Raw genomic sequence first — 25,732 nt, 5'->3', positions numbered from 1 at the left:
GAGCGAGTGGGTGGGGTGAGCGGGGAGGGTGAGCCAAATGGCTCTTTGTGGGGAAAAGGTTCCCAGCCCCTGGGCTAAACTGACAAGATCGCGCAGAAGCTAAGAGCCAACGCGTTGTACGCAAGCGCGGAAATCTGGGTCAGCCGGTGGTGAACCTTTTGCGCATGCGTCGAGGGAAGACGCGCCGTTGGGAGCGGGTAGCTGTCAGGCAGTTCCTGCTCTACCGACCCAGCGCGGAGGGGAGTAGTCCTTTGTGGGATCGAGCTGACTCCTCATCGCTCACACCTGCGACTGTGCTGAGGTGAGAAAAAGCTTGGAGCGTGGGGTGCTCTTAGGCAGGTGAGCTTAGGTGTAATAGTTTCTACGCCACAGAGGAAAGGCCGAAGTGTGGGGGCGATGTAACGTGTGTGCGCATGCTCAAAGTGGGCGGGTGGTTGCTTCCCTCTCCAGCCCAGGAATACGGGAGAGCAAAAACATTGAATAAAGTAGTGAGAGTGTACAGCTTCCTCCGTCGACGTTCGAGGCAGAGTAGCTTGGATGCAGGAAATCCTCATCATTTCCCTTGTTGCTGTGCCAGATGCAAGGCAGTTTTTGTAAAAAGTAGTTTTGCAGCTCAACTTGCTGCCCGGATGGGCGGTGACAATACAGGTATGGAGAGGCGTATGCCCTTTCCTAAGCTAACGTTGTCAATCAGGCGTATTCGTGTACTTCTTGGTCATCGAGCTGACATATAAGGTGTCTTCCTTTTCTTTCAAGGTACCTGAGTAAACTCAGTAAGCAAACTTAAGGTTAATACTTGAAGCAAAAGAGAGCGGTAAAGCCATTGTCTGTTAAATCAAGAAGTGCTGCCAGCAGTTAGCCTTTAGCTCTCTGATTCAAAGCTGAAAATCTGTTTCTGACGCAAAGAGAGTTGATCCATTCATGCTTTAAGCTACTGTTTATAAGCAGAGGTAATATCGCAAAGGGTTAGACTTGGCTGTTTTTAAATCAGCACACCTCTAGCTTCTGGAATCGTTGTGAGATAAAAGTGGTTTGTATGTTCTGATACTTTTCTCCGTACTCCAGTTGGAGCAAAACATTTATAAATACAGTACATCTGGAATTGCCCATGATTTATATATACTGTTTAATGAATATTGATAGAGATGGGTGCCCTTTTTCCTTTCGTAGATGATTCTCAAGTGTTAACTTGGCCTCTATTGCTTTTTTGCCTTGGGAAGGGGTAATGTTGGGCGGGGTCAAAAGGTATGATGCACATTTTCCTGAAAGTGATATTTTATTAAAGGGGCTATTATAAAGTTACAAAACATTCTAAAAACCCAAATCTCTTTCCAAGATTTCCTGCCTTGTCAACCAAAGACATATTGTGTTCATAGCAGACAACCAGGTGAATAACTTTGTAATAAGATAGCATAATTATCTAAGGTGCGATGAAAAGAAATGTATGCAAACCTGGATCCTTGTGAAGAGTTCTTAGATGTTTGTATGGAACCTTCAAACAGCTCTTTAAATGTTTACTATTGATAAAGTAGTTTTGGGATCTGGTGTTATATTAGTTTTTGAAAGTTTGGGTCTAAAGTGTCACTTGGTATATTTGCAGTTACTACCTTCTTGCATGTGTAGCATTTGACAAATCCTTACTGAAATTAATTTTTGGCAAATATAATTTATGTTATTTTTCATCTAGCCTAGGGGTGTAAGCAGACAGATGTGGATGATTGCCTCATGGCCGCAGATAAACCAGTTCATTCATCCAATGTTAAATGTAACTTGGACACATTCTTTAGGTAAGAGAATGATGGTACAAAAATTTATTGTACATATGAGTTGAGTTTAACATTGCCATGCGAGTTCTAGTAGATATCAACAATTAAACAAATTCAGATGTGCTGTACATTTATTTTTGTATGTTACATTAATTACTGTGGTCTGTTCTATTGCTCCGTAAAACAAATATAGTGTAAGATCAGAAATAACATACAGAACAATCAAATGAAAAACTCAAACACTTGCTTTTATAGAAAACTACAAGCACAAGTCTGTCATTCCTTTCACAAAATCATGTTGCTGTAGCATGTCTGTTTATTAACTTTTTCAAACTTGTTTTTTCAGTTTTTGCTATTAGCTAATGTAATGTTGCATCTAAAAATACCAAAACTGGACTGGACTGTAATGGTATAGCTGGCAGCCACAGATAGGGTGTGCTGGCTGCTATAAAAGCAGGAAGAAGCCTGTCAGTGAGCAGATAGGGAATTGGGCTTCTTGAAAGCAGGCTGAGAGTTGATGTGACACAAATAGATTCCTGTCATTTCCCCAGAGTCAGGCTAGAGATCTTGTCTAGTGGCAGTGAGGCCAGTGAGAGACAGAGAGAGGAAGACTAAGTGGCCAGATTCCTCTAAGTGATCTCCGAGAGACTGAGAGGAAGGATCAGAGTTCACCAGAAGCTAGAGGCCTAGGTGATGGGAGACTAAATGGAAACTTATTAATTACATGAAGACCCTCCTAAGCCAGTGGAAAAATCCCTTTGGAGATAAGGGTGGGTTTTGGACCGTGTGGGTTTTGGACCGTGTGTGGAAGGTTTAACGCTAAAGTCTGTACCGAAAGCCATTTTACTGAAACTGCTTGCTCTGTAACCACTAAAAAGTACCTGCCCAACGTAACACTTGAATACCCTCTCTGTTCCATCTGAGAAGAAATCAGCCTGTGAATAAAAATCCAGTTTTGTGTTTTAAGTTTTCAAAAGCCTCTCTAATTGTTCCATTTTACTTCTGTTTATGGTGGCAGCATATTTATAACTACAGATTAGTTTGCCCTGACAGGAGTCCTGTTTAAAAGGTCTCTCTGTGTGTGCATGAGTTGAGGGGAGTGCCTTAGGCCAACAGAGTCAGCTACCCAACTAATCACCCTCAGCAACAAGCTTTTTGGGGCCTCTGCCTTCCCTCAGGGTGTTGGGGCTGTTACAGGTACCACCACAAAATGGCTGCTGGAGACTGCCTAATATTTTATTAATGTAGGGATAGTGGTAGTATCTACTGCTTAAATTTATTTGAACTTTTATTTGGGAGATGATGAGGATTGGAGTCTTCCTAGACCCTCCCCCATAATGTATTTTTACAAACCTGGACATTCCACATATATGTATACTCCACTTGCTTTACTACCATCAAATTCTCCAAAGATGCCAGCCACAGATGCAGGCGAAACGCCAGGAGAAAATGCTACTAGAACACTGCCATACAGCCTGAAAACCACACAACACCCCAGTGATTCCGGCTGTGAAACACTTCGACAATACATATAAATACGTAGTTTTGTAAATATTATAAGTTGACATACAGTTGAACATTTTTATAAATCCAGCTATAAGCAAAGCATAAAGCTATCCGTTTTTTGATACAAAGATTGAGGTATTTTGTGATAAACTTACATTTTGTTTCTAATTCAGCATCACCTTTCTAAATGAATATCAAACAATTAAAACCTATAAAAGAAAAGCATTAAAAAACCTTTAAAAAGCAATAACAAAGCTAAAAACAAAGAAATCTATCTCAGAACTCGCCATTTTCCAGTAAAATTAGTAGAACAAATTTTTAAAAGAGAAAGATACAGAATTATAAATGAAACGTTTCGAAGCTGTCTTGATTCTGCTGTTGCAGTGTAATAAAGAAGTAGCTTCCCTTTTTATCTTTATTATCATTGATAATTTGGTGTTAATTTTCAGGATTTTTTTTAATAGCCCCAAAGTACGTTAGAAAGCATAAAAAATAAAATTTAAAATATTGTAATTAATTTGACACTTGTTTTGTCATACACATGTTTCAATTAGATGTAGCACAACATCTTGTTTAAAGTAAGACCACTTCTATTTGTTGCAAAGCAGTTTAAAAGCTAAGGAGTAGGTGGCAGGAAAGGCTTTCTTAAGGCAACATACAAGTACGGCTTGTACTTTCTGAGCTGTCAAGGGTGTGGTACCTGCAGTGCAGTTTGTGAACCCTTCAAAGGCAGAACCTCTGCCAAGAATAGATGGAAGTTGATGGGTGGCAGGAGTGCCAGACGTGTTCAGTTGGAGCAAGTTAGAAGAGATTGAGAAGATGGGTAGGGATAAAAAGCCTGGAATAGAGTAGAAACAGACAGTATAACTTTGGGTGGGAGGAGTGAAGGTGAGATACTGAGCTGTGGGTCTGTCTATACTCAAATCCAGTCTCTTTCCCAACCACTACTTTCATTCCAAGCCAGGAACCTCTGAGTGATAGACAAGGCTACCAGTTCCAGTGGCATTTCAAGGCTTTTTTGCATCCAGGTGCTTGTTTGCTGTTTGGACTTGACTTGCATGTTAGGACCAGGAAAGAAATTGCAGGTGTTACAGAGTTATCAAGCCTTGCTTTTGTAGAAGTATGCTTGAAGCTGTGGATTCGCCCATGCTTTGCAGGAGGCAACTGGAGCTTGGCCTCCCCTACCCATTCCTTTCACTACTACCTCAGCCCCTCGGTCCTCCCATTGTCTTTAGCATACCTTGCAGATGGTTGAAAAAGTAGCATTAGGGGGTCAAGGATATAAACTCAGGGAAGGGAGGAGTGGGAAAAGTGAGAATAAAAGTGAATGAGGCAAAAGAGGATGAAAAAAAAACATAAGGAAGGAATGTAGAAGGGGTCAAGTAACAAAGCAGGAACTGTGTACCAGGAAGCATCTCAGTGGTTGCCATGTTGTGGACCTCCAGTTTGCCCCCTTAGCTGGAAATATGGGCATATCTAGCCAAACATTATTCTTGCCAGAATAATGTCACAAATGTCAAGTCAATACTGCTGAATCCCAACTGCAAAGTAGTGTGATGCATTTCCAAACTGGCATTCTGTTATGCTAATCCAAAGCTCTTTCATGAATTTATTATTTCTGCTTGCATCAGGCATGTTGTGTTTGAAAGTTTGTTTTTCAAGGAGAAAATGAGAATTTGGCCCACCAACAGCACAAATACCAACTTACTATCTCTTGCTGCCCTGTTCCTTGTCTCTACCTTTAGCTCTGGCACATGAGCGTATGCACTGCCTGCCTCCCCTTTTCATACTTCTGCATTCAGTGTGAGAGATTACACACAAGATGGTGATTGGCGAATGTGTGAAGCTGTTGACTGTTCGTAAATAAATCAGCTCTCTGTTCTTTGTGTAGAATAATTTTTGTTAAGTTTCATCAGCACACTTTACGAATGCATTTACCAGAAAGCTTATCTTCTGAGTCTTCTCTAGACGTCTCTGAATAAATCCTTCAAGAATTAGGAAACTTAAAAGGTTCTTTCCATTATAGTTGCCTTTTCCTAAAGCTAAATCCTTAATAGTGTTAAAAGAAGCCAGGTATACATGAATAAATATTTCATGGCACCTTGAAATAGACATTTGAGTAGCATTTTTCTGGTTTACTGGTCAAACCATAGTTGTTGGAGGATTTATTATTTTGTAGTAATGTACTCTACCTAATGCTTACCTTGTTTTATTTTTTTCCTTGATAGTTTGTAGAGTGCTAAAGGGAAAAGATAGGCCCTACTTCTTTGAGTTTTCATTGTGCAGTACTTTTCATTCAACACATCAGAGTCACTTCCCATGCACACCTTAGGCCTCTTAGAGGGCACTTCTTGCTTAGATCATGTTCTATGTGATAGTTCTCTTGGCCAATGTATGCCACCCTAGTAATAGTCAGAACGTTTCAGTTTGCTTGATAAAGGTGTCCATGGAGGTTTTTCTCATTGGTCAGTTTGCTGGTATCAGATAACAATTTGTAAAATGGATAAATTCTAGCTAGTTGTTGTTTTAAGCCACTAGCATGGAGTTCTTGCTTTATGCTAACCTTGGTTCCAAAAATGTAACCCAGTCCTTAATGTAGGTTTCCTAGATTCTGGTTGGGTTTTACTTATTTTTTTAAATTTTGGATGACTTTGCAGTCAATCATTCTTCTAGAACTCCACCTTGCTTAAGGAATTATTTCCTCTCCAACAGGATGACTCATCAGTGGGATGGCTATTCAGTCAAAAGAAAGGTGCTTGTGTTAGACAAGAACTTCCACATTCTTGGGAGGTATGTGTGCATGTGCACCTTTGGCTGAAGGCTTTTTGGTTTGTACAACTTGAACAAAGGTTTTTGTTTTCTTATGAAAAAGTATGTTTGGTCCTATTTGAAGCATGCTGACTTGCATAAAATATGTTTGTGAGAGTTATTGATTGTTCAGGAAAAGGTAGAAATGACAGTTCTGTGATTCTAGCTATACTAATTTCCACTACAAGATCCAAATGCAGTCATGTGTTCTTTGGAAAAAGCTAAAGCAGTGTGGTTCTGCATTTTATAAAAGTCCAGATTCCTTTTTAGCATTTCATAGTCTTATTCAAGCACCGCCTTCGTCAAAACCATTATTCTCTGCACTGTTAAAACATAGAACTTCAATAAAATAGCTGGTGCTCAAATAAGATTCTTAAATGCTAAAAGAAAGTCAGAATGGGGGATAGAACTGGGCAGGCACTAGGACCTCACTGGAGCATTTCACCACAAAGAAGGTCCAGGAAGATAAGGCAGATTAATTCACACGTCTCCTGAGATCTTTTTGTTGAAAAAGGGTTAAGTATCACTTCTCATCCAATAGTGTGCTTCTTTCCTGAACTAGCTGTGAAGAACCTCTGTTTACTAGTTCTGAGTATAGCAAATGCCCAGCATTTGAAGTCAGGTATTCTGCACAGAGTGGGTTGTGAGACAGTATGTTCAGTAACTTCGTGATATAATCACAAGAGTTTATACAACAACTAGCAGTAAAGCCCATTGAATGAACAAATACAACAAGCTTCAGAAAACTGTTGGGGGGTTAACGGTGCCCTCCAAGGGGACCAGCTTCTCCTGCCTTTCCTCTCTGCTTGGCCCCACAATTTACCACTAAGAATGAAGACCTAGCCTAATTATTCAGTGGGGCGGGGTTCTTCCAAGTTCACCACAGGAACCTAATCCCAGTAGGGAGAAGCATATCGTGGGGTGCGGAGTATGGCTTCCTCCTGTATTTTCCCCCCTTTCAAGGTTTGCCACTGCCAGAGAGAAGCACACTGCAACACCTCCCACTTCCTAAAGAGAGACAGAGGCCCAATGTGGGGCGGAGAGCGTGTTGCTGGAGGTGGATGTTTGTTAGCTGTAGTTGGCCTAGGGCTAAGCCCTCCCCACTCATGCAAACACCCAAGCCCTTTAGTCAAAAATCCTGTCAGGAAGACTAATAATAAGCTGCCACCAATTCTGAGGTAAAAATATGGAACTTAGAGAGGCTTTTGAAAGATAAAGCAAAACTATCTTTTATTTTACAAGTTCTCTTCTCAGGTTGTTGTTATAGAGAGGTACTTAAGTGTTTCTGGTTTCTTTCTGGTTTTCTTAGAGGTTACAGAGCAAATGCAGTTTCTCTTAAATGGCTGTTTCAGTAACAAGATCTAACTTCACTTAAACGTGGCCATTTGAGTTTCCAGATAACTTCACACACGCACAGGTGTCTCTGTTTAGGGTAAACCTTTTCAACATGATTCTGAACCCTCTCTTAAAACTCCCACCCTTGACTCCAAAGGGAACTCACTCTGGCTTGGGATAGATTAAGCTCTGGGGTTTCACTAAATCCATACTTAATTCTGCCAGTTAAACTAAACACACCCTCATGGGCTCTCTGGCTCCAGTATCTAGGTGTAGTCTCCTCATGAGACAATAGCCAAGTCCTCTGTGTGGTCTTAGGAGTGCCCCTGTGAAATCAGTTTCCCTCTTGTTTTCCACCCACATCAGGCCTCCTAGTCTCTAGTGAAAACAAGGCTCTTTGATATCTCTTTGAGAACACTGTCCCCCTGGCCATTCTCCCTCTGTCTCTGTGGCTATTGTTGCCTTTAGCCAATATTTCGTTTCTTCATCAGAGGACTGACAAGATTTGTGTGTCACACAAGCTGTTTTCAAAACTCAGCAAACCTCCCTATCTGTCTTTCTGACAGGCTTTTTCCTGCATTTTATATGAGCCAGCCCACCCTTTCTGTGGCTCCTGGTTACTGTATCTGAGCCAGCCAATCAGGTGGCGCTCTGGTTAACACTTGGTGCTCCTGCTCTGGCTGAATTGCACCTTTTCAAATTAACCATAGAAAAGCCTAATCCCTCACACACACCATGGGTGGTGGAGGGAAGTGGCTTCTACAACAAAGGAAGTGTAGTTTTTGCCCCTTTAGGAAGAGCTAGAATCCAGGCCCTCCTGGATGACCAAGGACTATACATCCCAACAGCTCTTGCCTTTTCTGGTTCATTGTTGAAAACATGGTGCTCAATTCTGTAGTAAGGTATACTTAATGTGATTTACATGTTAGCATGTAAGATTATTAAAGCATCAACAATGATTAGGGCTGTAGAAAGCATATACGTATCATGGCCCTTAAACCAAGTCACGTTCTGGGAAACTAGAGGCAACTAGAGGCAAAAGTCATGTAAAGAAAGTGGTGTCTGCAGTAACTAAAGTTGCAGAAATATATTTTGTGGGTATGGGATTTTAGGTACTCATCAGTAAGTGCCCCTCCAGCATGGTATAGTACAATGGTAACGAACCTCTGGCACTCCAGATGTTCATGGACTGCAATTCCATGAACATCTGGAGTGCCATAGGTTCACCACCACTGGTATAGTGGCAAATGTGGTGGACTGAAATCTGGAGAACTGGGCTGGATTCCCCACTCCTCCACATGAAGCCTGCTGGGTGAAGTTGGGCCTATCATAGTTCTGTCAGAACTCTCTCAGCCCATACAGAGGCAGGCAATAGCAAACCACCTCCAAATGTTTCTTGCCTTGAAAATCTTTCGAGGTTGCTGCAAGTCAGCTGTGATGTGGCAGCATTTTCCACCATCACCTGGAGAATTGATTGTTCTTTAAGGCTTAGAAGGCAAGATTAATAATAAGACTGTGTTGGAGATTTGTGAGAAGATCCCTAATGTAGTGCCCATAGACACTATGTTGCCAGCTGACATCTTTCCTGGCACCCGTCAAGTGGTTTTGGAAAGTGGAAAGGACCAGGTGGGGGTATAGTCCAGCAGGGCCTCTAATTGACAACTGGCTCTGTTAAGGCTCACAGTGAGCTCTTATTTTTAATACTACATCTGGTATTTATTTTATTTTTTATTTTTATTTATTGTTTCGATTTATAAACCGCCCCATCCCCTGGGGGCTCTGGGCGGTGAACAACATTCACATATACGATTAATTAAATCGATAACAACAATATAATACTAAAAACCATTAAAAGCTACTTAAAAACAGCGGTTAGCATCATAATAGGTGCCCTATTATGGCCAATTCAATTTAGATCACCCCAGTAAAAGAAAAGGGAGGGGTCAGGTTCCTCTCTGGGAGGATAATAGGTGGTAAAGTGCAACAGATGGTATGTGCAAGAAGATGCAGGGGGGGAAGGGGAGGGGGAGGGGGAAGGGGGCGCCACTCAGCGACTGGACACTCCAAAGGCCCGGTGGAACAACTCGGTCTTACAGGCCCTGCGGAACTCATCAAGGTCCCGCAGGGCCCGGACAGCTGGAGGAAGAGTGTTCCACCAGGCTGGGGCCAGGGCCGTAAAGGTCCTGGCCCGTGTGGAGGCCAGCCGCATCATCGAGGGGCCAGGAACCGCCAGCAAATTGGCCTCTGCTGATCGCAGAGGCCGAGTAGGGGCATATGGGGTAATGCGGTCTCTCAGATACGAGGGTCCCAGGCCGCGTAAGGCCTTAAAGGTTAAAACCCACACCTTGAAGATGATTCGGAATTCCACTGGAAGCCAGTGCAGCTGGCGCAGCACAGGTTGAATATGATCACAGAAGGCGCCCCCTGTGAGCAAACGCGCCGCTGCATGTTGGACCAGTTTCAGTTTCCGAATCAGGCGCAAGGGAAGGCCCGCGTAGAGCGAGTTACAATAGTCAAGCCTGGAGGTGACCGTTGCATGTATCACAGTGGCCAGGTCTGCCTGAGAGAGGAAGGGGGCCAGCCGCCGGGCCTGCCGAAGATGGAAAAATGCAGTCCGGGTTACAAGGGCCACCTGGGTCTCCATTGAAAGAGACGAATCCAGGTGGACCCCCAGACTGCGGACAGAGGGGGCCAGCGCCAAAATGGTATGATAAATGTGTAAGTTGTAGTGTTTTGTTTTTCTATCCTGTGCTGCTTTTCTTCGTTGCTTTGTAAACAGTCACACAAAAAAGTTAAGAACCAGGGAGTTACAATTTGACTGTCAAATCTAAACTTTCTACTTAAATAGTATCTAAATTACTTCTGAGTGCTGTTACCATTTGACCTATTTGCTGTTAATATCGTTATGATCAAGAAAAGCAGCTAAATTTTGTTCAGGTTAATTATATTCTGTGTATTCAAACATCTCTACTTTTACCCAAAGCCCCGCTTTTCAGAATATATTAAATATTGTGAATGCAACAACTGATCATATGCAGTAAAATTGTAAAGGAATACTTGTTCCCCCCACTATGAAATTCCTCTTCACTGACTGCTTTTCAAAATAACAAGGAGTTTCATGATCTTGTCTGTTTCATCATAGAAAATCTATGTAATTCTATGTTGGAAAATGTCAAGGTGTTCTTCTGAATTTACAGAATTAGTGAATGTTATTCCTCAGCTTTCAGTGTGAGATAAAACGTGTTGTTAGATACCAGTCACCATCTCTATATCTGTTCTGTGATTGTCCAGTTTTTGAAAAACTATTAAGTTGGAGCTGGACAGTTGCAAAGCTGACATAGAAACTGGTGATATATCTAACAATTTATTTTCCTGAATCATGTTATTATACAGTTATATTTATCAAGATACCGTAATTTGGCTTCATACCTCTATAGATGAAGTGTCCATATTAGAAATTAATTATGTTGACCCTCTGCAATTCCTTCCTTTTGAGACAGGGGTTGCCTGTTGGAAAAACTAGAGAAAGTATTCTTTGCCAGCTTCAGAGTGGCTTCTGGTTACTACCAGCAAAGTGATCATCTTAATTAAAGATTTAAAGCTACATAAGATACCCTATCTATGTCCTGCCAAGCTATTTAAGGCCAATCCAGTGCGGAGGGCTAGGATCCTTGTCCCCATCTTTTGCAGAATACACAGGTCTGTGATTTTGCCTGACACTTGGAAATGGTCCATAATATCCCAATCTATAAGAACAGAAGCTTTTCAATCCTCAGAATTATCGCCCCATAACTCTTCTAACTGTAGTGGGGAAACTTTATGCCGCATTCTTGTATAACAAATGATCATATTGTGTCTATTCAGCCAGTATTCTGGGGATAGAACAAACTGGCTCCTGGAAGGGGCAATCTCCGGACAACCACAACTTGGTCCTATGACTGCTAGTTGAGAAATATTCAAGAGTTAAATGTTTGCATCCTTTATGGATTTAAAACAAGTGTTCTGACTCTTTCTATCGAAGAGAGCCTTTGGGGAAAAATTAGGGGGAAAAATTAGAAGAAGCATGCACGATTTGGCTTATTTTTAATCACCTTGGTTGGCATATGCCCCCATAGTAGCAGATCAAGCAATACTACTAATGTTATATGCAGATTAAACTTTGCTTCTTCCCCACTCTCCAATAGGCCTCTGTAGAATACTGAAGGCCTTTTTGGATTATTCTCTGGAGGGTCTATTAATACCTCAAAATCTAAAATCATGTTTTTTTTCTAAAGTCAAAATTGTTCCTGTTTATAGCTGTCATGCTAATGGATGTAAAATCAACCAGGTTAACTTGTTTAATTATTTGGGTATCAGGTTCCAAGCTAACCTAAATTCAGGTAACCCCCTAATTCATTTTTTCTACACCAGAGGAGAGAACTTTATACCTGTAGCAATCAAAGCTTTTAATGCCAAGGTGACTGCCCCCCCCCCCCAATTGTTATATGGTATTGGAGTCTTGATCTTTGGTCAATAATTAATGCTGTTATATTTATTTTATGTTGTATGTTGCCCTGAGCCGTTCAGGAGAGGGCGACGAATGAATGAATAAATAATACAGTTACTCCATTCTATTACGAGGATGCCAAAATGTTTCTGGGCTAGCTCTCAGAGCAAAATTAGGTCAGGAATCCCTGAAGGCCCTTGCATAGCAAATAACCTTCTTTCTATACCATGACACTGGTGTCCAAAGTGGTTCATAAGCTTATGGGAAAAGATCAATTTGTGTTCTTTTGGAAAAAGGTTGTTGCAAATAGATTGCGGTTGTTGGGTTTTAACCCCAGTGAGGCGTATGAGACTAATGAATACAGAATTAAATTACTGTAAGTATTGCCTACAGAAATCATTTGCATGATTACCATACTTTGCATACATTTTAAAGGCTAAAATGCAAGAGAAGATGATTAAAAATTACCTACCGCAGTAGATTATTTACTTTGTGAACATTTAACCTCACATATGTAGTGGCTAATAAAAAGTAGCCTCTGATGTGAGACTCAGCTCTACTACAAATGCTTGTTTCAGATATGGAAGGGGAGGGTTTCCATCTTAGTGGTACTTGGAGTAAAGGAGGGGAAGGGCCAAATTCAAGGAGCAAGGAGGCTAGCTTTGGATGGATGGGAGAGTAGATTAAAAAAGAAGAATGGAAGTCATCATGTGTTGCCTGATACCGCAGTTTCTTCCCAGTTGGCAAAATTCCAAAGGAGCAAGGGAGGAGAGTCCAGGTTAAAAGAGAACGTGTTTGTCCTGTCATTTCTGTTTCAGAGGAGCAGAGAGTGGGGACTGAACTTTACACCGCTCAGCGTTGTTTTATAATGGCTGAGGAACAGTCTGTGATGAAGAACTGAACCTAATCTGGCTCCTGCCAGGGTGCTACTTTTTATACTCATCATTTACTATTGGCACCAAACAGTGTTGGTTATACATTTGGGTGTCTCATATGGCCAAATTTCATAATTCTACCTGTGATGGGGGAGAATTCTGAGGTGGTCTGTGACTGGAAAAACATTAGAATCCTTGTTCTTACTGAGATGAAAGTCAGAATTCTGGCTCATATTTGGAGGATCAGATTTTTCTTTTTTCACAATGCAAGTAGCAAAAAAGTACCAGATGAGATAATGGAAAGATGAGCTGGATTCGGGTGGGATGGTATAATTTCATGGGTGGCAGGTCTGAGTAATGCCTGTTTGAAAATACCAGAGGATGGATTGATTGTTTGGGCTATATTCTTGATCAGGTTTCCAGAGAGGGCAGCATTATATATCAGATTCCTGGATGATCCCAGAAGGTTGATTTATTGTTGTGCAAACCTCTCCCAGTAATCATAGCCTGTATTTTGATGAGTCTTCAAGGAGCCACAGAATAGAACCATTGTGGAAGGCTATCCAGGCACCCCTGGGAATCTATCTTCTTTCTTGAGTACTGGCATGTTGAAAGAACATAGCTGATCTTAATTTCTGGTACTAACCTTTAAGGCCCTTCACGGCCTTTGGCCCTCATACCTGGGAGACTTTCTTGCCCCATATGCCCCTGCGTTGCCTCTGCGTTCTGCAGAGGCGAATTTACTGCTGGTCCCCGACCCCTTAATGATGCAACTAGCCTCCACTCGGGTCAGGGCTTTTACTGCCCTGGCCCCAGCTTGTGGATTGCTCTTCCTTCAGCTGTTCAGGCCCTGCGGGACCTTGATGAGTTATGCAGGGCCTGTAAAACAGAGCTGTTCCATCGGGCTTTTGGGGGGCTGGTCGCTGAGTGTCCACTCCCCTGAGTGTCCACTCCCCTGCTGCAATATCCTTATATACCATTTAGCCGACTGTTCTATTTATTTATTTATTTATTTATTTATTTATTTATTTATTCGTTCCACTTTTATACCGCCCTCCCCCAAGGGGCTCAGCTGTGTCGGCCTCTCCCGACGGGAAGTATAGGAGTTCTCGGGCACCACTTGTAGTTGGGGTTTTATCTGGATTGGAATTTTAATGTATTTGTATTTAAGTTATGCATTGGTTTTATTGTACTGATTACTGTTTTGATTTCTGTTACAAACTTCCCAGAGCCCTTTAGGGATGGAGTGGTATACTAAATTTAATAAATAATAATAATTTCTCTGCTTTCATGTCAAACCTCGATTTTCGTGCCATCTCAGATGTTGTAAAGCCTGAGAAGTAATTGTTTGGGGGTTGTCTTCCAACTCAGGAACTCTTGTGGGGAAACAGTATGTGGAAGAAAGGGAAGTAAAGAGGATATTGCTCATTGGGTCTTAGCTATTCTTTTTGAGAAAATATAAATATGGACAAACCAATATGCATACTTCATGTTTCCGATAATAATTTGACCTTACACATAATCATCTCTTGCATGTTGTTCCTTTTTTAACCATTAAAGGTGATGGTTGTTTAGTTAACATATCCCATGCTTTTCTTCTAGTTGGATGTAGCTTAGAATTTTAATACTTTTTTCTACTTTTCTAGAGATCTACTGTACTTGAAAACTTACAGAAAACTTTGTAGCTTATATTCATCCCAGCATTCTTGTACCTGAACTCCTCTTGCTTTTGAAATGAAGAGAGTAAGGCAGACAGATCCAGTTCTTCAAAAACTGCAGAGAAGAAAAAAGCAAAAAAATGTTTACTGCAAAACGTCTCCTCTCCATGCTTTGGTAGACTGGGGGATCCTGCCGCACCACGTAGTCTTGCATATATTTCAGTTCCTCCCTCTTGTGGATCGTGCTCGAGCATCTTCTGTTTGTCGAAGATGGAATGAAGTGTTTCATATCCCTGAACTCTGGAGAAAGTTTGAATTTGAGCTCAATCAACCTGCTACTTCATACCTCAAATCTACTCATCCAGATCTCATCCAGCAGATCATTAAGAAGCATGCTAACCATTTGCAGTATGTCAGCTTCAAGGTAGAAAACTTAGCCTTACCTTGATGCAAAGAAACAAAATTTGCTCTATACACCCTTTTTGTTTTAATTTATTAGGAGTGTTGAATTAAGGCCCATAATATTTTACAAAGACCCAAACATAAGACAAAACCCAAATATTTCTGCCTATGGCCTTGATCCAAGCCACAATGAATGGAATGGAGTTCATAGAAGTTACCTTTACCAATTCCAAAATGTATTCCTGAAAGTTGTAAGATCCTTGGGAATAGAATCGAATGCAGTATGGAGAAGGAGGAATGATAGGTAGAGCTATTATTTGACTAAGCTGATTATGAAAGTGTAGGATGTGTGCTTTAAATTTCCACCAGATTGCCCTTTAATGCAACCTCCTGCCATTCTATGGCATGTTCCTTCAGGTGGACAGTAGCACTGAGTCTGCAGAAGCTGCCTGCGACATCCTTTCCCAGCTGGTGAATTGTTCTATCAAGACCCTTGGCTTGATTTCCACAGCAAAGCCAAGTTTCATGAATGTTTCAAAGGTAATGTGCTGCAGAGTTTTGAACTTGCATTTACAGAAACTGTGTATAAAAATGGGGGGGAGCTAGTTGTGAATTCTGGCAATTAAAAATGTGTAACCTATTACAGTTTATTTGAGGGGGCTTCATCAAGTGGTAGAAAAGATGACAATTTCTGGTGTAACAAGGTGGGCTAGGGCAGAATTTCTGATTGCAGAAGGTCTGTGTATGGAAACTGAGGAAGCACATGTGACTCCAGTAGTGTACAGTATTGAAAACATTAAATGAATAAAGTGGAAGTGTGTAACATTTTTGGTTAAGCATTTGATTGAAAAGAGAGTAATATCGTAGATTACTTTTGCATCCTGTAATTGGTAGTTCAGCATTCTACTCATCTCAGCAACATACACATTCCACTGGCTTGATTGTCCTCAGGTTTCATATATTTTCCCTTGAAAAAGCACTTGCATTATAACTTGTTTTAAAAGCTCCTTTCTCACGATAGTAATGCAGATACTGTTGAATTAGCTGCTTGTCAGGATGTGCTGACACAAACACATTAGTGCATTATCCCTACAAAGAAGTTAATATATGTGCTGTAATAAATACTATGATATGATAAATTAGGAGACAAGGTACTATAGATATTTTTTTCTTAATATGCTATCTATAATGTAGAATATTGGTATTTTCATTAAGATGTTATGTTAAGGGGAGTCTGAAACACTAAAATAAACATTGACTGAAGGAGTTCTGATTATATCTTGAATGCTAGTGAAAAACATGATCCTTTGGAAGACTGCTTGCAACCCACAGAGAAGACAAGAATAAACTTGAAGGGAAATACGTTTGTTTTTTTCAATTACTGTATTAAAGATTGTAGGTTTTACTTCCTGAAATAGATGTTGCTAGGTTATCTCTTAAATAGTGGGTGAGTAGTGTCTCACCCACCAGGGCACATACAAATACAATTGCAATTGAACTCCATGAGAACACTTGCAAACTCACCTCACCCCCTCCCACTTGAGAGGAGGACAAAACAGACAAAACACACATCACTCCACACTGTGCCATGGAGAAAAACACACAGTGATATGCCTTTGAAGATGCCAGCCACAGATGCGGGCAAAATGTTAGGCGCTAAAACCACCAGACCAAGGCCACACCATGCAGAAAAACCACAGCAGCCAGTAGTTTTGTTGCACATCAGGTCAATAAATGGCATACGCAGTGGGAATGAAACCTAGTTCAAGTGTTCTTTTAGTGGATACTGCACTCCATTTGGTGCCGCAACATTTACAGACTATGTAACTATCCTGAATTTTGTGTGAAGTAATTGTACCAATGCCCTCGGCTCTTTAGCATACCTATACAGAAAAAGGTGTAAATGTTCATGTTCACAGCCACACAGACATGGTTGTAGCAGTTTTGTGAAATATAGCTGTGTTGAAGTTGAAAACAGTTTTGTCAGTGATGTACATGGAGACAACTTTTGCCACGTTCATGTGCTTGCCTCTCTCATTCCTCATTACGTGAATAGTGCATTTGCAGGCTTTTCAGGGTTGGGGAAGCCTTGAATCATGCTCCAGTTTATTATGACATCCAGATGTGAGCAGTTTGTTCATTTTACCCAGCCATACCAGGATTCTTAATATTGGTTTAATTCCAGCTTAAAATTCACCCTTGTGCCTCAGTTTTGGTGTCACAGTGAACTGGCACTGGACTCAAGGCTTTCCAAACTTAGAAGCCTTCGTTCATTCCTATGTGTAAGCGGGAAGAGCAGGAATATAGGGGTAGGGCGGGATTAAAATATGATAAAATGAAAAAATATTATTGCCTCCCAACTGAAACTTGTTTTGTCTGAAGGCAGCCATGAACTAAATAACTAAATGATTACTGAGATGTACATTTGATTCTGGTGTGTCTTTCCTCATTGAACCTCAGGCGTAAACCCATGCAGTAGTAATACCATTAATGTAAGTCATTAATTCAGGTTTTCTCTGTGTTGGTTAATTTACTTTTCGATGGATTATCCACCTTAACTGTTCAGCCTTCGCTTCAGATCATGAGCTTTCATGGAGGACCGTTGAACTCCTTTCGATCTTCCCAACTCGCCTTGTATGCTATGAGCTGAAGGGAGTGGGAAGCATATGAAGGTGGCCAAGGCTCTGTGCAGGCTTATTCGTAGATCTCTAATGCATGATATTATGGAAGAATGTGTTCAGATTTAAGTGCTATTTTTTTCTGTCTTGAGACGAACACTATCGGTTGCCATGTAGATTATGTATAACTGCTTAGCAAATATTTTCTACTTTGTTTATTTGAATAGGCTCACTTTGTATCAGCGTTGACAGTAGTATTTGTCAATTCAAAGTCATTATCCTCCATCAAGATTGAAGACACACCAGTGGATGATCCATCTTTGAAAGTCCTTGTTGCTAACAATAGCGATACTTTAAAATTGCTGAAAATGAGCAGCTGTCCTCATGTGTCACCTGCTGGTAAGTAATAAATCTAGCAAAGCAAAAATATAACATCTAAATAGCAATTGGTGTTGAATAATTTCTACTAGCAATTTGTTATTTAAAATCTGGTTTTATTATGCCAAATTGAATTTTTGATGGTATTTATCTACTTTGCTTTTTATGGTGTTACATTTGTGGAGATTGGATCAAGCCTTTTTTATTCTGCTGGAGAAAAATGTTGCGCATAGTTCTGTATTTTGTTTGTTCTTGGATTTAATCCCTTAATTTGCCCTTTTTGATGAAATGCAGAGTTGGTTTGATGCAAAATACATCTTTTTTCCTCCTTTTATGTATGTGTGTGTGTGTGTGTATTGCAGTTAAAGATTATGGCTATAGAAAGATAATTTTAAAGAGTCTGAGATTAATAGCTCTCATTGGTAGAGAAGTTGGTAGTGTTTTAAGTATTACAGGGTTGTGCTTGCAAGTATAGACACTAGTACATGGCAGTAAACTTGCTCAGCCAAGTTCACAGAATGTACCAATCATGGCCAGCTCCACCTACCATATGTGACTTTCTTTTGCTGCTTAATGAGGGCCAACCCTGTCTTCGAGAGCAGATGAGTGATCAACCTGGATTCTAAGAGCATCATTGTAGTAGTTCTGTCTGTGTTCATTCCTTTATGTCCAAACCCTGCCCTGGACTTCTTCTAAGCCAACTCCCTTTTTTGTGGCACAGTCAATAGGTGTGGGCACTGGCACCTGATCTAAGGATTTTTGTTCTTTTTGAGCCACAGTGCAGTAGCAAGCTTTCTAGTACATCACCAACTTAAGCAGTCACTTTATCCATTTGGTAGTCTGTGCTACTCAGACACCTTGGCAGGATCACATTATGTTAATTACTGGTTAATGAAACGGTTCAGCCATGGCTCAGTGGTATAGCATCTGTTCTCAATGCAGAAGGTTCCAAGTTCAGTCCTCACCATCTGCAATTAGGTGTACTCACTTAAGTAGTTGAAACTAGCAAATTAAGGATGTAGTAGTACTGCCTTTCAAAGACATAAATTCTTTTGGGTTCAAAAATGCATAAATTCTTAAAAGTATGTCAATAGATTGTATGTTAATACGTTAATAAAGCAGTGACAGTACTGTCTAAATGGCTATGTAGAATGCATTTAATAATTTCTGGGATTTATGGGTTTGTTTCTCTTTGGATCATGCCACCTTTGAGGATCCTATGTGGATAGAATGGTGGCACAGAAATGTGTAAAAAAAAATCTTTTAACTGTCAGTGTAATACACAGAATTTGTTTGCTAAAATATGTCATGAACTATTACAAGAACTACTTTGCTTGGGAAAAATTTATTTAAAGCTTTGAGATAAATTATGTTGCTAATACAGAAAGGTATCTGCATGGGCAAAGTCCCCAGGCTTGGTGTTCCAATAATTCTGATGCCCAGCTTGAACTACTGTACCAACATGAGATTAATGTAATTGGATTTTTATACTGATTCTATTGACTTTATTTTCTTATTCCTAGGAATTCTATGTGTTGCAGACCAGTGTCATGGCCTTAGGGAGCTTGCTCTTAACTACTACTTACTAAGTGATGACCTGTTGCTGGCTCTCTCCAGTGAGAAGCACGTTAATCTTGAACATCTCCGTATAGATGTTGTGAGTGAGAATCCTGGGCAAGTTGAATTTCACACCATCAAAAAACAAAGCTGGGATGCCCTTCTCAAACACTCCCCAAAAGTGAATATTGTGATGTATTTCTACCTTTATGAGGAAGAGTTTGATGCATTTTTCAGGGAGGAAACTCCCGTAACTCATCTTTACTTTGGTCGTGCAGTTAGCAAATCAATGCTTGGTCGTATTGGAATGAACTGCCCGAGGCTGATTGAATTGGTTGTATGCGCGAATGGCCTTCAACCACTGGATGATGAATTAATTTGCATTGCTGAACGCTGTAAGAATCTAACTGCCATGGGGCTTGGTGAATGTGAAGTGACTTGTCGAGGCTTCATTGAATTTGTAAAGATGTGTGGAGGCCGGCTTACCCAGCTGTCTATTATGGAGGAAGTGCTGATTCCAGACAGTGACTACAATCTGGATCAAATTCATTCTGAAGTTTCCAAGCACCTGGGAAGAATGTGGTTCCCTGATATGATGCCAACATGGTAAACAGTCTGTAGGACAAAAGGCCAAAATGGCCAAAACTGGCTGTGCAGGGCATTGCCATCTATGCAAATAAGGAATTGTAAATATGATATCAAATGATGTTCCTCAATTAATTGCATAGTGACAGGATTATGGCACATTAAAAATTGAGTAAAATATACTTAACATTCTACCAACTGGAAGTATGTTTATAGGGTAACATGCGCTTTACTGTATCCTCCAGTTAATAGGAACATTGTTTAAAAACTTTGTTTAGTACAGGGTACTACAGTATTAGTATTTCTGGTGTGACTAAACAGTTTGGCCTTAGAAATCTTTGCCTAATGGTTGTTTGAAACTTTCAGTTAAGTTCTACATCTCCTGTTTCTTTACCACTTTTTAAAATTAATGTACAAACTTGTATACATGATGAAACCTGAATGTATTATTATTGTGGAGAACAAGTTTATGCTTCTGCAGGACAACTGTGTAAATGCACTAATATTTTTAGTCATTACCAGGTTGAAGAGTTGCTCTTAGTTATGCTGTAGTACCAGTAAGAAAGTGATGATCAGGATATACCCTACAGTTCATGTTGATTCTGATGACTAACAATGAATAGAGGTACTGCAGCTATCATCCAGATAGTATCCAGTTGCATTGAAGAATACATTCTCCTTACCACTGCCTATAAACCAAGGTGAAATAGGCAGATTGTATGGGGGAGAACAACAAGGCTACTTACTCTGATCTTGCCTATATGCCACACTTCTAATTAATTGATATTTTCCTTCTGAACCATCCCCGATAGAGAATCCTTATCCATTCCTGCAATGGAAATAGAATTGGGAAGGGACAGGCACTTACTGTATAACATTAACATTCCGTAAGAATCATGCCTCTGCAGTACAACAGTTCTTTCTGAATTTTCAAATCAAAAAGATAATGATCTTATTAAATTCATACATTTGTAGGGACACCCCCCCCCACCTTTCATCTTTGTAATTTTTTGGCTGGCTAAAACATTAGTTTCATCAGACTAGGCTTCCGGGCACTCAAACAACCACAGATGTTATGAAAATAGTTCTTCTTTCATCAATATGTTTGTGATAGTGATAGGTAACTTGTTCTTGTTGCAGTTACCTCTTGGATAATGTCTATAATTTTGCTTTAAAATTCAGGTATTGAAACCAGCCTTTAAAAGTGTGGGGGCCTGATTTCTTTGTTTTTTTGCTGTATAAAGGATTAGTGCTTCTGATCTGATTCATTTGTTTCTTTTTCTTGGGAATGGTGCATGTATCTATAACTCCAAATACAGGAGGACAAACATGTTTTTCCTCCTCACCTTAGGTCTAATACAGTTTGCAGGTGTCACAGCAGTACTGCATAGTTTGAGCTAGTGTGGGTATAGTTTAACTGTCCTTACTTCAGTCTGGAACCAATATCTGTCACAGTTGGCGAGCACACAGAAGTTTCACATTAAAGCAGACCAACAGAAGCAGGTAGTGAGGCAGAAAGCTTACTTTCAGTCCTAAGGAAGAGCAGTCCAGTGCAAGCCATAAAAGCTGGGCAAAAGACAGGTCAGTCAATCCAGTCCAGGTCCACAATACCAGACGTTCAGTCCAAGAGCAGGTGCTGCAGACATTGTCAGGCTGTTCCCATTGTCAGGCCTTTTGTAAGCCTGCATTCCTGCTCAGTTGGAATCCTGAGCTAACTCACAATTATCCCTTTGATGTCTCTGCACCTCCAAATGTCTTTTAGCATGGAGTGCCTGACGGCCCCAATGTCAGAGCTGCCTCATGGAATCAGGTGAGCCGGGGCGGGGGGGGACTGCCTGTCCTGTCCTCTTGTTCTTGGCTTGGGCCAGCACTGTCCTCCACCTGTGTGACTTCTGGCTACTCATGGGACTCAACCAACTGTGGCTCTGGAGATTCAGCCAGCTTAGACTCTGATGAAGCTGGGTTGTCATGCCAGGATTCCTCATCCGGCTGGCTGGCTGCTGAGGAGTCCGCGACAATATCCTTCTTTCCCAAAATGCCCTCTCTAAAAAGAGCCCTCTGGGGGTGGGCGGTATAAAAGTCGAAGGAATAAATAAAAATGTTTGTCCACATTGCCATTGTGCCTGCTCTGTCGTGGAGCCTACTAAAGTAGATGCATGTGTCATGTGTTGGGGTCAGCTTCAATTTCAGCTGAATCAGGAGGTAAAGTTTTCCCAGAACTGTACCGTTAAAAACTGCACATGTGAAGTATTGTTTAAATACTCTGGTATGGTGAAAAAAAGACTTGGTTTTTACACCTCACATTTTCTTAACATTTAAGAAGTCTCAAAGCTGTTCACAATTTCCCTCTCTTCCCCTCTCTACAACAGTCATCTTGTGAGGTAGGCGGGGCTGAGAGAGTTCTGAAAGAACTCTGACTGGCCCAAGGTCATCCAGCAAGCTTCACATGGAAGAGTAAGGCAATAAACCCAATTCATCAGATTAGAATCCACTGCTCTTAACTATTCTACCACATGCGAGAGTGTCAGTCTGGTCTTCACTGGGATATTGTTTTCTATAAACAAGAACATTGCTTGGATGGAGGAGCATATAAAACCTAAAAACACTTCTCTCGATTAACCACTTACTTTAAAAATCTAGTGTTGATTAGCTATGGGGTTAGCATATCTTCTTCATAGTTACCATTGAAACAAAGCTGCAAATAATTGCAGTTTAATATAAAAATCAAATTGTTTTTTAAAAAAACACTGTTCTAATACAGTAGTATCTCAGTATGTGGACAGTAAATTAGTACTGCTGACATTACACCATGCAAACTTTTGATCAGAAAATGAAATTAACTAATGACATTAAAATTATATTATGAATTTTCCATTGAGATGTAAGGTTTTTAAGAGTTTTGTTGTCTTGCTTGTGTAAACAGTATCCAATTTGGTTGCAAAAACTTTGGCTTAACAGCAGGTAGTGGTTAAGATGACACAAAAATCGTTATCTCAGTTCACCTTAACTTGCAAAGATCTTAGTTCTTCATGTAGCAATCAGCTACATGGCTAGAACTGAGTGGGCCAAAGGATTTTGCAAATAAAAAAATCCAGTTATGAATCTTTACACTATAACAGTTAGCTGACTGACACTGTGGGGAGAATAAAGACAAACTTAGATAACTTGACAGGGAAAGAATGCTGAGGTGGCAATATGACCCCCGGGTGTAAGTGCCCCTTATGCCAGCATTTATGCCGGAACAGGGTCTTCACTTTACATTAAATTTATATTCTGCTTTACTCCAGCAAGTTGAGCTCATGGTGGTGAACAACAATAACAACATATAATATAAAATACAACTAATAAAATTGCAGTCATCAACCCCCTACTATAATCCAAACATCAGTAATTTAAATATCTACGAACACAAAAAACACCTCTGGTACAGAATATGGCGCTGGATGGCTGTGCATGGCTTTGCTCTCACTTTGCCAAGCACAAAAACCCAAGTGTGCTGCTCTGGAAAGGGCTGAATAAGCCTCTCCAGTTTAAGGAGAGATTCAGAGATGCCGCATGTACTCTTAAAACGATATCCTCTAGACAGGAGCACGTGGTAACACTGTCGTCTGTTGTTTAGAAACAGGTTTGCAATAATCTTTTCCAACTTGAGCTGTTGACCTCTTCTTGGAAGGAAACATCCAAGCTATGTATCCTTTATGGATGGAATGAATATATAAAGAAATTGAAAGATAAGTCCATAGCTTGCTGCTGATAAGCCCAACAAAAATCAGGAGATCTTATTAGGAGGTATAAAGGAAGAGCAAGTGCAGAATGTAGGAAAAGAGATTAAATAAGGCTATACTAAAAGTATTCCCAGAGGTGAAGGCATCAGAGTGAGAGAACTGTTTTAAGACAAAAAAAAAAAATCCAGATCTTCGTCCCCTCTCAGTTGGCTGGTTGCCAAAACAAAACCAGAAAAGGAAAAATATTAGAAATACATCAGCAACCAGAGAGATAGAGGAATTTGATCCCTGCATTAAACTACTAAAAATTTTTGGGAAACTCTGGCAACGATGACATCTAGTGGACAATGGCATCTACTGCAAAGGGATTTGTGTCCCTTAAAATAGGGGAGGTGGCCACAAATTTTAAAAGTGTATCTGCCAGTATGCTAAACCTCAGAGCAGAAATACTCTCTGCAAGACTCTGTTAATAACAATATTCCCAAAATGATGTCTAAACTTATAAAGGATATTAAAGAAATAAAGTTGAATTCCAAAAAATAGCAGTAGTAGATGAGAAGGTGGAAAAGACCAAACATGAAGTGAAAAATTTGAAACAAGATGTTGACTGTGTACAAGCAGAGTTTAAAATATGATTTAATCATTCTTCAACTGGAATATCAAATCAAATAGGTCTTGAGACTTAGAAAGCTACTAGAGGATCCAAATTCAGAAAAAGAGGAGTTGAACAAGAAGATTGCCTCAGTTCTGGCCAATCATTTGAAGATAAAAGAAGAAGAAATGGTGTCAAAGATTGAAAAAGATCTATAGAGTCATGATGTCATGACTGCTCTCCTTAAACGTGGGTCAGGATTTTGAACGCACACACAACTCAGGGGAAAAAAATTGCTTTTAAAACATATTTCTGAAGTTTATTGAACTCAGTGCCATTCAACAAACTATAGTAAGCTGGCATACTATGCATACAATCAGTGGAATAAGAGAAAATAAAGACAAGACTATTGAACCAACTAAAATCAAAATATAAAATTTATCCATGACTGCTTAGTGGTTATAACAAAAAGCAAGCAAGTCTTATTGTCAAAAAAGACAGACTCTAGCTGGAATGAGGTAGCATTGTATAGTATCAGCAGTTACAGGCAGGAAGAAGCAAAAAAAAGCACCGCTATTACAATATTGAAAAGCAGATATAGAGAAATTACATATCAGGTGATCTCAGCGAACCAATCACAAATTGATGCCAATTAATTAAGGCAGTTGGTATGATTCCTCATTCTTATCAGGTGTTGTGTCTGAAGGTTTATTGAAGTTTCAACCGTTAGCAAAACTTTACGCAGCTGGGCCAAGACCTTCAATTAACCGCTACTCGGTACCAGGATGGAAGAGCTGGTGGGAAGCCAAAGATAGGCAATTATTTTCGAGAACTGTTTCATGGAAAACTTACAACAGAAGGGCTGCGATTGAGCTACTACAAAGTTCACAACAAAATGGCTGTGGTAAAGCTAATACAGATACTTTCTCTACAGAAACTAAGGCCCCTTCCACACATGCAGAATAATGCACTTTCAATCCACTTCCACAACTGTTTGCAAGTGGACTATGCTATTCTGCACAGCTGCAAAGTGAATTGAAAGCGGATTGAAAGTGCATTATTCCGCATGTGCATTCCTAGGTTAGGAGTTTTTTTCCTTTGTTTCAAATTGCCTCAAACTGTAAGTTGATAAATTAGAAAAGGTTTTTAAAAATGAGTAACCTATGTTGGACTTGAGGTTTAATAAACAATGAAATATGTTATGGATAAAATTGACAGCAGGGTATGGCTGGAAAGTCAGTTAGTTATATATAGTCTATGTTGTTTATGTAGAACAAGCCTTTATTGTGTAAGTAGAATAGGTTGGCTGGATCACCTTTATTTTTTCCCTTCTATGTTAGTTTTGTTGTAGTAAAAAAATGAATAAAAATGATTTTTAAAAAGGAAGGTAGCTTGGTTCTAATTCCATTAACTACAAATATCTCGCCATTTGGGATTGTCC

At 40.2% G+C, this 25,732-nt stretch overlaps 1 protein-coding gene across 7 annotated transcripts; it reads left to right on the top strand.

The window, feature by feature from the left end:
- The first annotated feature begins 168 nt into the window (after positions 1 to 168).
- On the top strand, positions 169 to 25,673 carry LOC125428520 (F-box/LRR-repeat protein 21-like). 7 transcript variants are annotated; one of them, XM_048488717.1, is made up of 8 exons: positions 175 to 339; positions 1,688 to 1,787; positions 5,018 to 5,097; positions 5,985 to 6,062; positions 14,423 to 14,858; positions 15,254 to 15,376; positions 17,682 to 17,853; positions 19,356 to 25,673. In XM_048488717.1, exons 5-8 carry the CDS (start codon positions 14,511 to 14,513, stop codon positions 19,997 to 19,999), a joined length of 1,287 nt encoding a protein of 428 aa, XP_048344674.1. In that variant the 5' UTR covers positions 175 to 339; positions 1,688 to 1,787; positions 5,018 to 5,097; positions 5,985 to 6,062; positions 14,423 to 14,510; the 3' UTR covers positions 20,000 to 25,673. The 7 variants fall into 7 exon arrangements, with proteins under 7 accessions (XP_048344671.1, XP_048344674.1, XP_048344675.1 ...); XM_048488718.1 differs by lacking the exon at positions 5,018 to 5,097; XM_048488719.1 differs by lacking the exon at positions 5,985 to 6,062.
- Positions 25,674 to 25,732: the final 59 nt, after the last annotated feature.

Source organism: Sphaerodactylus townsendi, linkage group LG03 (genome assembly GCF_021028975.2).
Source record: "Sphaerodactylus townsendi isolate TG3544 linkage group LG03, MPM_Stown_v2.3, whole genome shotgun sequence".
Classification (NCBI taxonomy): Eukaryota; Metazoa; Chordata; class Lepidosauria; order Squamata; family Sphaerodactylidae; genus Sphaerodactylus; species Sphaerodactylus townsendi.
Note: the sequence above shows the minus strand (reverse complement) of the source record. Positions and strands in the feature narration are given on the sequence as shown.